At 45.2% G+C, this 11,620-nt stretch overlaps 2 protein-coding genes across 2 annotated transcripts in view; one reads left to right on the forward strand and one right to left on the reverse strand.

The window, feature by feature from the left end:
• Nucleotides 1–1,331: 1,331 nt before the first annotated feature.
• LOC122543593 (zinc finger protein 2-like) overlaps nt 1,332–11,620 on the reverse strand; it is a 32,828-nt gene continuing 22,539 nt past the window's right edge. Inside the window, exons 2-3 of the mRNA XM_043682411.1 lie at nt 2,692–3,268; nt 1,332–2,607 (exon numbers count right to left, since the gene is read on the reverse strand). Of these exons, the coding sequence (XP_043538346.1) occupies nt 2,516–2,607; nt 2,692–3,250 (651 nt within the window). The 5' untranslated portion in view covers nt 3,251–3,268 and the 3' untranslated portion in view covers nt 1,332–2,515. The remainder of the gene's footprint in view (nt 2,608–2,691; nt 3,269–11,620) is intronic.
• The window catches only part of LOC122543591 (zinc finger protein 229-like), a 16,338-nt gene continuing 12,910 nt past the window's right edge, over nt 8,193–11,620 (forward strand). Inside the window, exons 1-2 of the mRNA XM_043682407.1 lie at nt 8,193–8,525; nt 8,894–9,004. The gene's annotated coding sequence lies outside the window, so the exon portion shown is untranslated. The remainder of the gene's footprint in view (nt 8,526–8,893; nt 9,005–11,620) is intronic.

An 11,620-nucleotide genomic window follows, 5' to 3' on the forward strand; every position in this document is an offset into this window, starting at 1 on the left:
ATCACCAAATTTCAAACTTTGATTTGAAGTCCATCCTTGTCCTTTTCCATAACAATCCTGAATCGTTTTAAGAGTTCGGAGAAATGTTTGCAAAGTGCTCCCCCACTGATACTTCAAGAATTTGTCTGCTTTTGTTACCTATAGTTAAGTCCAGGACTTACCTGTTTCTTGTTGAGACTTTTAAATACTGGCTTCAAAGTTGTACTGGATCACTTTAAAAGTTCCTCAAAACCTTTCACACTATGACAACCACAGTTAATGCTGGGGGAAGTTGAAATTCCCAACTATCACAACCCTATTACTTCTACACTTCCCTGAAATTTGCCTCCTTACTAGCTCTACTTGTTCTACCCATCCAGATTTAATGAAGGAATTTTCCAGGATGTCATCTCTCCTTATTGCTGCAATAAATTGGGGCGGCACAGTGGCTAGCACTGCTGCCTCTCAGCGCCAGAGACTCGGGTTCAGTTCCTGCCTCTGACAACTGACTGTGTGGGGTTTGTACATTCTCCCAGTGTCTGTGTGGGTTTCCTCCGGGTGCTCCGGTTTCCTCCCACAGTCCAAAAATGTGCAGGTTAGGTGAATTGGCCAAGCTAAATTGCCCGTAGTGTTAGGTGAAGGGGTAAATGTAGGGGAATGGGTCTGGATGGGTTGCTCTTCGGAGGGTCGGTGTGGACTTGTTGGGCCGAAGGGCCTGTTTCCACACTGTAAGTAGTCTAATCTAATCTAAACAAAATTGTGACACCTTCTGTTCTATGGTTTCCTTCACCATCTCATATGAAGACCCTGTATTCTACCTCTCTCTCAACCATGTCTCAGTGACTGCAATGTATTCATGCCCCATTTTTAATTTGTATCATCAACCTATCTGCCTGGTTCGTCATATTGGTAGCATTAAAGTTAATGCCATTCAACCATGTCAAACTCTCTTGTACCTGAACTGACCTGTAATGTCGATGCCTTTCTGATTAATTTGCTAATTCTCGTCTTTTCTTATTAGTCTTTGGACATTCTCTCTGAATCCCATTTGCTTGCCAGGTTAAGCTGCATGCACCCCAACTGCTTTTAACTAAATTTCCAGCATTTCAGGTTATATCTCAGCCTCGTTATGCCTTCTCCAAACTGCTCCTGTGAAAGGCACTGATTATATAATTCCGAGTGCCTCAGAGATAAGCAAAAGACTTGAGGCAACCTAGTTTTAACAAAAAGCTGGTTTGTATTATTTTTATCCCAAATAGGTAACTGAACTGGTGCTGTTTACGAACATCATCGGGAATAGAGCCAGAAAGCATGGTTTGGATAACAATAGCATCAAAACCCAACACTGACAATTACTACAGAATGCATTGCTGTTTAATCAGTCCTGATGAGTCACAGAGTCACTTTGCAAACAATATGCAGGTGGACAGTCTTTACCTGGCATAAATGTGTTGATGTACATTGACATTGTGATTATTTTCAAAACCCATCCTACAGATACACAATTGTATCAATGTTTTATCCTCAATAATCAGCCCCTTTAATAGAGCAGGATTTAATAACACCAAGGCAGACAGCCCATGACCAATGTTCATTCCTTGGTGTCAGTGAAAGCAAAACCCTTCACCTCTGCTTCTTTGTGAATTTGCTGGTGTGTTCGCAAACAGCAAAGCCTTTTACACAAACACAGCAGGTGAACGGGATCCACTCAGTGTCATTTCACTGTTGCGTTAACAGTTTGAAATCCCTTCCCACATCCAAAAGAAGTGAATGGTCTCTCTGTAGAGTGAATAGGCTGGTGTATCGGCAAGTGAGTTGACTGAGTGACTATTTCTCCCCAGCGTGAACTCGCTGGTGTCTCCGCAGGTTGGACGACTGGGTAAATCCCTTCCCATTATCGGAACAGGTGAATGGTTTCTCTATCATGTGAGTTCGCTGGTGTATTAGCAGGATTGTTGACTGAGTGAATGCTTTCCCACATTTGGAGCAGATGAATGGCGCTCTTCGATGCCCAGTGTGAGCTCTTCGATGCCTCAGCAGGCTAGATGATTGGATAAATCCCTTCCCACAATCTGAGCAGGTGAATGGTCTCTCTCCAGTGTGAACTCGCTGGTGTTTAAGAAGATCAGATGAGTGATTAAATCCTTTTCCACATTGAGAACAGATGAAAAGTCTCTCCTCAGTATGAATTTACTGGTGTTTCAGCGGAACGGATGAGCCATTAAATCTTTTTCCACATTCAGAACGGATGAACGATCTTTCCCCAGTGTGAACCCACTGGTGTATCCGCAGGTTGTATGACCGAATGAATCCCATCCCATATTCAGAACAGCTGAATGGTCTTTCCCCCGTGTGAATTCGCTGGTGTATCAGCAGATCAGATGAGCAATTGAATCCTTTTCCACATACAGAACAGTTGAATGGTCTCCTCCAGTATGAAGTCGCTGGTGTATCAGCAGTCTACATGAGTGAGTGAATTCTTTTCCACACTCAGAACAGGTGAATGCTTTCTTTCCAGTGTGAACTCCCTGGTGTTTCAGCAGTTTAGATGAGTGAATAAATATTTTTCCACATTCAGAACAGGTGAACGCTCTCTCTTCCATGTGTACTCGCTGGTGTAACCGCAGGCTGGATGACTGAGTGAATACTTTCCCACACACAGAACAGGTGAAGGGTCTCTCCCCAGTGTGAACCTGCTAGTGTTCCAGAAGCTTGGATGACCGAATGAATCCCTTCCCACACACAGAGCAGCTGAATGGTCTCTCCCCAGAGTGAAAGCCCTGGTGTTCCACAGTTTAGATGAGTTAGTAAATCCTTTCCCACAATTGGAGCAGGTGAACGGTCTCGCTCCAGTGTGAACATGCTGGTGTTCCAGGAGTTTAGATGAATGAGTGAATCGTTTGCCACATTGAGAACAGGTGAATGGTTTCTCCCCAGTGTGAACCCACTGGTGTATGAGTAGGCTGGCTGAATGAGCGAACGCTTTCTCACAAACTGGGCAGGTGAATGGTCTCTCCTCTGTGGGAACCCGCTGGTGTATTCGCAGGTTGGGTGACCGAGTGAATGCCATCCCACAATCAGAGTGAGTGAATGGTTTCTCCCCAGTGTGACTGCGTTGGTGGATTTTCAGCACGGATGGATCAAGAAATGCCTTCCCACAATCCTCACATTTCCACAGTCTCTCCCCAGCGTGACTGCACTGGCGTCTGGACATCTTAGATGAATCTTCGCAGACACTTCCACGCGCAGACAATACGGGTTCCTCCCTCATGTCAACGATGATTTTTCTCTTCAAAGTTCAAAATAATAAGATAATTAAGTTATGAGAAACAGAGTGACTGTCAGATCTGGATGCGGTTTCAATTGCAAATCAACCTTTCAAAAACAAAACAGTTATTAGGAGAAACGAAAGGAAATCACAGGTTGTGAAATAGACAACAATTAATCTGGTCAGTTCTGGAGATGACAGTGAGGGAAACTGCTGGATTATCACTATTGTTAACTAGACACTTTCTTAAATGTTGGGAGTGTGGACCTGGAAAAGCACAGCCGGTCAGGCGGCATCCGACAAGCAGGAGAATTGACGTTTCGAACATAAGCTCCTCATCAGGAATGAGGCTCAGCCCCTTTGGCCTACAAGCCAGAGGGAAATGGGTCTGGGTGGGTTACTCATCAGAGGGTCGGTGTGGACTGGCTGGGACAAAGGGCCTGCTTCCACACTGTAGGGAATCTAACCTAATCTAATCTACACACTCTCGACTCTGATCTCCAGCATCCGCAGTCCTCACTTTCTCCCAAGTTCATAAATATCCTGCAATGTTTGCACAAAACTATAGAAAGAGAGAGAGGTGAGAGAGGCAGGCATGAAACAGAGGCATTTGATTGATCTAAACTCAATACCGTTCCTCTTTTCTCCACATGTTCTTAACCCTTCTGGGGATTGAAGAGTACGTGCATATCTCCTTGAAATTGGAGGTGCAGGTAGACAGGGCGATGGAGAAGGCATTTGGAATGCTTGGCTTTCTTGGTCATTGCATTAAATATACGGGTGGGAAGTCATGTGTAGCTGTATGAGACATTGGATGGGCCAGTTTTAGAAGACTGAGGGGAGTGCAAAACTGGAGGGCATAATTTTAAGGTGATCGGGGAAAGATTGGAAGGGGCAATCTTTTCACATAGAGGGTGGTGCGTGTATGAAACAAGCTCCCAGAGCAGGTAGTGGAGACAGGTACAATTATAACATTTAACAGGCATCTGAATAGATACATGAATAGGAAGTGTTTAGAAGGGTGAGGCCAAATGTTGGCAAATGGGACGAGATCAGTTCAGGACATCTAGATGCAATGGACGAATTAGACCAAAGGGTCTGTTTCCATGCTGTTTAAGTCTAGGACACTACGTGGTTCAGCAAAATGATGGAAATCCGAAATAAAATCAGAAAACAGTGGAGACCTTCAGCAGGTCTGGCAGCATCTGAGATGGTAAGAGATGCAGGAACATTACAACCTTGAAGAAATGTTTAGATGATCATACAAGGTATTACAATACAATGCCAAGTGCTAAAAAATGCAAGTAGACTAAATAGGTGCTTGATGACCAGCATGAATATGATAGGGACATTGTGTTCAACAATATTATATCAGACTCTGACACCTTTTTGTTCCCTGTTTTTCTGTGACTCTCTTATTTAGTAAGCATGTTGTTCCCTGTTTCTCTGTGACTCTCTTATTTAGTAAGCAGGTATCACTGGCAGGCAATGAAGAATGCAAATGATATATTGCCCTTCAGAGTGAGCGGATTTGAGAAGAGCAGAGGTATCTTTCTTTAAGGGCTTTATTGAGCCCACACCTGGTGCATCTTTCTTCTCCTTTCCTAAAGAAAGGACGATGCCCCGGCCATTGAAAAAGCGTAGAGGAGGTTCACCAGACTGATCCCTGGGATGTCAGGACTGATGTATGAAGAGAGACTCCATCATCATTTAATCTTCTTTGCTTTTGTCTTTCTGAGCCGCTGACCGTGTCACTAATATTCTACCTCCCATTTGTTAATCTGAAACTGATCCATTTAAGACAACACTTTGGTTTCCATCCCCTTGCCTTACCCGTTTAAAAGCTCACCAAATGAACTAGCAAAAGCCCCCATCAGGAGATTTGCCCCAGCTCTGCCCAGGGGCCAACTGGTCAGGCTTGCACAACCCCGACAGAAATGGTCCCATTGCCTCAAGAATCCAAACTCCTCTCTGGTACACCATTTCGCCAGCCACACATTCATCTGGCCTATCCTCTGATTCCTGCTCTCGCTAACACGTGGCACTGGGAATAAGTTGGACATTATTACATTTGAGGGCCTGTCTATTAAAGTATCTCCTATCTTCCTGTTTAAAGCTTTCAGACCCTCATCACTTTGTTTACCTATGTCTTGGTACCCATGTGTTCCACAACCACTAGCTGTTCAAACACCAGCTCCAGAATGTACTGTAGCCTCTCCATGACGTTCCTGATCCTGGCATCGAGGAGCTCACATGCCATCCTGGATTTGTGTCTACAGCCACATAAGTGCCCGTCTACATCCCTGAGTATTGACTGCTCTGCCAACGACAGCCATTCCTTCCCCACCAATAATGCCATGAACCTGGCTGTTGCCAGTTTCCCCCCGGGCCACCCTCCAAACAGTATCAAAGTGGGATATCTGTTTGAGAGGCGGATGACCACTGGGGACTGCTGAACATCCTTCCTGAGCCTTTTGCTATACTTGATGGTCACCCACTTCCTTTCAGCCTGTATATTTCTCACCTGCAGTTTGACCAACTCACTAAACGTTCTGACATACTCAGTGCGATGAATGCGCCACGTGAGTCCACTCACAGCTCCGAAAAATAGGTAGCTAGTAGTTACAGATGGACGCATGTCTGGCACACAGAGCCGGCCCCATCACTGTAAGCTTCCCTTAATTCCCACATTGTGCAAGAGGAACTCCAGGTGCCTGATGTCTCCTGTCATGACTTTTTTTGTAAATTAAGGACAGCAAAGAGGGTTAGTTGAGAGTACATGATCTCAATCAGATAGGCCAATGGGCTGAGGAGTGGCAGTTGAAGTTGAATTTTGGGGCGACACGGTGGCTCAGTGGTTAGCACTGCTACCTCACAGCACCAGGGTCCCAGGTTCAATTCCAGCCTGAATGTGTGGAGTTTACACATTCTCCCTGTGACTGCGTGGGTTTCCTCCGGGTTGTCCGGTTTCCCCCCACAGTCCAAAGATGTGCAGGTCAAGTGAATTGGCCATGCTAAATTGCCCAGTGCTAGGTGTATAAGTCAGAGGGAAATGGGTCTGGGTGGGTTACTCTTCGGAGGGTTGGTGTGGACCGGTTGGGCCGAAGGGCCTGTTTCCACATTGTGGGGAAATGTGAGGTGCTGCATTTTGGAAAGGTAAATCAGGACAGGATATATATATATACATACATACTTAACAGTAAGGTCCTGGGGAGTGTTGCTGAACAAAGACACCTTGGGGTTCAGGTTCATCATTCCTTGAAAGTGGAGTCACAGGTAGATAGGATAGGCATTTGGTATGCTTTCCTTAGTTGGTCAGAGTTTTGAGCATAGGAGTTAGGAGGCCATGTTGCGTTTGTACAGGACATTGATTCGGCCACTTTTGGAATATCATGTGTAATTCTGCTCTCTCTCCTATTGGAAGGAAGTTGTGAAACTTGAAATGGTGCAGAAAAGATTTCTAAGGATGTTGCCAAGGTTGGCGGGTTTGAGCTATAGGGTGAGGTTGAATAGTGCTGTTTTTTCTGGAGTGTTGGAGGCTGAGGGGTGACCTTGTAGAGGTTTATAAAATCATGAGGAAGCGTGGATAGGGTAAATAGACAAGGTCGTTTTCCTGGATTGGGGGAGTCCAGACCTAAAGGGTGTAAGTTTCGGGTGAGAGGGGAATGATTTAAAAGAGACCTAAGGGGCACCCTTTCCCACAAAGTGTAGTGCATGTATGGCATGAGCTACCAGAGGAAGCAGTGGAGGCTGGTAACATTTAAAAGACATTTGGATGGATACGTGATTAGGAAGGGTTTAGAGGGATATGGGCCAAGTGCTGGCAATTGGGACTAAATTAATTTAGGATATCTAGTCAGCATATATCTAGTCAGCATAGATAAGTTAGACTGAAGGGTCTGTACATCTCTATGACTCTAAGTTAGTGACTCACTTTAAAGGGAAGTTAACTCAACTCAGGATTGTCCTTCATTTCAAACATTTCTATTATAAAGTAAAGCTCCTGCCTTTATAGCAGCTAATATATAAAACTTCAAACTGCAAGAAAATACTCCCAATTGGCTCTTGTATCAGTTTCTCAACTGGCTAAACTGAAACGGAGCACCACACTCAATCGTTCGGTTTTACTTTCCCCTGTTTCACCTCACTTTCTGTTTCACCCAACTCCAATACACTCACATTAACCAAGGAGAACTCACAGAGCAGATTCGAGATATTACTTTTCTGCTCACACCTATGCTGACTTCAGCTTTTTTTTTACTGCTCCAAAGCTGCTTGATGGCAGCTCAGGCAACAGCACCTCAGCTTTCAGTTCTGCCGTCTATAACACTCCAGACCCAACATGGAGTTTAGGAGGTTCAGGATGAGCAGAGATATTTTTAGGTTAGATTAGATGACCTACAGTGTGGAAACAGGCCCTTCAGCCCAACAAGTCCACACCGAACCCTCCAAAGAGTAACCCACCCAGACCCATTCCCCTACATTTACCCCAACTAATGCACCGAACACTACAGTGCAATTTAATGTGGCAAATTCACCTGACCTGCACATCTCTGGTCTGTGGGAGGAATCCCACGCAGACACGGGCAGAACGTGCAAACTCCACACAGACAAGTTGCCCGGGATGGGAATTGAACCCGGGTCTCCTAATTTGATTTAGTCCCTACCCTCCCCTTCACTGTTTTGAACACACAGCACTGCCCCTTGATGTGAAGGGCAGTGTTTGTCACTGGCCACCCGGGTGTTTTCCTATCTTCCTGGTGGTGGAAATTGAATAAAGATTTGTGCACTTTGTGTCTTTCACTGTGTCTCCCACCTGCACACCACACACCATGGGTGCTGGGGATAAAATAAGCACTACCGCACTTAGGTGGTAGCGTGGGGGTTAATAAGAAAAAAAGAAAAAGAAAGAAAAAAAAGAAAGAAAAAAATTGAACCCGGGTCTCTGGCGCTGTGGGGCAGCAGTGCTAACCACTGCTCAAATTCGAGCCCATTAGAAATTTTAAAAGGAAGTTTGCCGTTATTTGAGCTTGATGAACTTACAGGTCAAAATCATAAAGTGGATCAGAGTGGGCGAGCCTGGAGGACCACCCGGTGGCGGCTGGTCCTCCAACCAATGGGAGTGAACGGGATGGGGTGGGGGGGCGGGGCGGCTGGTCCTCCAACCAATGGGAGTGAACGGTATGGGGTGGGTGGGGCGGGGCGAGCGTGGCAGCACGTGACCGGCGACGCTGCCGGCGGAGAGTCACGTGACCGGCGTCCGCTTCAGTGCCGGGAGGTTGGCAGCAACGTGGAGTCGGTCTGCGCTGGGGAGGTTTTACATGAACGCCAAAGCTCGGCCGCCGGACCTGGAGTTAGAAAATCCTCGGTTCCGCGTTTACTGCAAACAGTGAAAGCGGTTGTAGGCCTCAGGCGATTATGGCCACCCTCCCCCACCCGGGTTACCGCCGCCATCTTAATTGGAGGCAAAGTGCCCCAGTGCGCATGTCTGTGATTCTTCCTGGGTGGGGGGGCGGGGTGATTTGAAGGTGGAACATTCACACAACAACAACAACAGCAAGTAGCAACCAAGATGCATGTTTGCCTCCTCCAGATTTCCATTCTGGACTGACTGTCTTTTTTTTCCCCTCTCTTTTTTTTTTACAGAATGTTATTTGAGAATGTCTTGAACTTTGGGATCTCAAAGCAAGTTCTGACTGTCAGGGAAGTGACCAGGGATCTGAGTATCATTGGCATTTACCGGTGGAAGGATAAAAGGTTTGTCTGTTTAAATGTGTTGGGGGAAAATATTTCTGACGTGTTTGCAAATCGAAAGGCAGCAAGACGTCGGAATTTGTGATGAGATCAGCCCTGGGGTGCGTGCACAGTTCTGGGGTTCTGCAGCTGAGGAAGATGGTATTGGTGTGAGAAGGGTATAGATTTATCCAAATTATGCCTTGTCTGTTTAAAATAGCTCTCACGTAATGTTTTTCCCTGGAGTGTTGGAGGCTGAGGGGTGACCTTCATGAGGTTTATAAAACTGTGAGGGATAATGGATAGTGTAAATAGACAAGCTCTTTTCCCTGTGTTGGATGAGTCCAGAACTAGAGGGTGGAGATCTCGAGTGAGAGGAGAAAAATTTAAAAGGGAACTAAGGGGCAACTTTATCATACAGAGTGGTGCATGTATGAAATGGGCTGTCAGAGGAAGGGGTAGAGTGTGGTACAATTACAACATTTTAAAAGATAGCTGGAAGGGGACAGGAATAGGAAGGGTTTAGAAGCATATGGTCCAAATGCTGGCAATTATGACTAAATTACATTAGGATAATATATGGCATGGACGAGTTGGACTGAAGGGTCTGTTTTCATGATGTACATCACTAACTCTATCTTGTCCTAATCACATTCTTCATCATTTTAACATATAAATTCTTAATTCTGAAATAGCTCTCAATTTCATTTTAAAACTTCCCGATTGACTTGAATGTCAGTGCCCTTTTTGTGCAGAACATTCCGGATCCTGAAATTACTTCAGCCCATGTTGAGTCTAGAGGGTTACAAAGGAGTGAACTGAAAGATGAGATGCTGTTCACTGAGCTGTATTGGAACAGTAAAGGGGGCTGAAGAGTCAGTGTAGGTGTGAGCAAGCAAATATGATGACAAGACTGAGCCAAGGAGCACTCAGTGCAATGAGAATGCTTTGGAGTTGGGTGAAAATAGAGAGTGAATGAGACAGGGACAAGGTGCAGCGAAAAGATTGAGTATGATGCTGTGTTCCAGTTTGGCTAGATCAGAAAGTGATACAGTCCCAAGTTAAAAGTGCTAATTAGGAAGCGATACGTGCATAATATTTTCTTGCAGTTTTGAAGTATAATATCGACTTCTACAAAGGTAGGGGCTTTCGATTGTAATTGAAATGTTTGAAACAGAGAAGATCCTTAGCTCAATGAAGTTCTCTTCAACAGAATAACTAACCATGTACAAAAATAATGACCGGAGACCTCAGACCCCAGTTGTGCTCCTCTTGCAAAATGTGGGAGTTAAGGGAAGCTTCCAGTGTCACCGATGGCTATGTGTGCAGGAAGGGAGTTCACCTGCAGCTACTGGCTCATTGCTTTTCAGAGCCGGAGGTGTGGTTGGACTCACTGGCGAGCATCCGCCAGACTGAGAATGTTGTGGATAGCACATTTTAGTGAGTCGGTGACGTTGCAGATGAGAATTATTCAGGCAGAAAGGGAATGACTGACCATCAGATAAAGTAAAAGGCTGAGGAAGGAAGTGCAGGAGTCCAAAGAGATTCCCTCAAAGAGATATAATGCTTTTGATACTATTTGGGATGGTCGGGAATGGGCTCAGGGGAAATAAGCAACAGTTATGTGCAGATAAAGTAAAAGGCTGAGGAAGGAAGTGCAGGAGTCCAGAGTGGTCATTTCCCTCAAAGAGATATAATGCTTTTGATACTATTTGGGGTGGTCGGGAATGGGCTCAGGGGAAATAAGCAACAGTTATGTGCGTGGTACCACGGGTGGCTGTGCTGCACAGATAATGAGATGTAGGGATATAGTGACAAGAGAGTCAGTCACTTGAGGCAGTATGTCTGGTAGATCTGAAATGGTGACCAGTGCAGGAACCATGACGACCTTGAAGAAATGTTTCCATGATCATACAAGGCACCACAATGTAGTTTACATGCTGAGTGCCAGAAAATGGGACTAGAATAGAGTCATAGAGGTGTACTATATGGAAACAGATACTTCAGTCCAACTTGTCCATACCAACCAGATATCCTAAATTACTCTCATCCCATTTGCCAGCAGTTGGCCCATATCCCTCTAAACCCTTCCTATTCAGGTACCCATCCAGATGCCTTTTAAATGTTGTAATTACATCAGCCTCCTCCACTTCCTGTGGCAGCTGGGTTCCATATGTGTACTATCCTCTGCGTGAAAAAGTTGATCTTTAGGTCCCTTTTTATTTCTTTCCCCTCTCACCCTAAACCTATGATCTCTAATTCGGGAATCCCCTACCCCAGGGAAAAAGCCTCGTCTATTTACCCTATCCATGCCCCTCATGGTTTTATAAACCTCCATAAGGTCACCCCTCAGCCTCCAATGCTGCAGGGAAACTACCGCAATGTATTCAATCTCTCCCTGCAGCTCAAATCCTCCAATCCAGGTAACATTCTTATAAATCCTTTCTGCACCACTTCAAGTTTCACAACATCCTTCTTGTAGAATTAAGGAGAATCCAAAGGGGTTTTACAAATATATTAAGGACAAAAGGGTAACTAGGGAAAGAATAGGGCCCCTCAAAGATCAGCAAGGCGGCCTTTGTGTGGAGCCACAGAAAATGGGGGAGATACTAAATGAATAGTTTGCATCAGTATTTACTG

Source organism: Chiloscyllium plagiosum, chromosome 44 (genome assembly GCF_004010195.1).
Source record: "Chiloscyllium plagiosum isolate BGI_BamShark_2017 chromosome 44, ASM401019v2, whole genome shotgun sequence".
Taxonomy (NCBI): Eukaryota; Metazoa; Chordata; class Chondrichthyes; order Orectolobiformes; family Hemiscylliidae; genus Chiloscyllium; species Chiloscyllium plagiosum.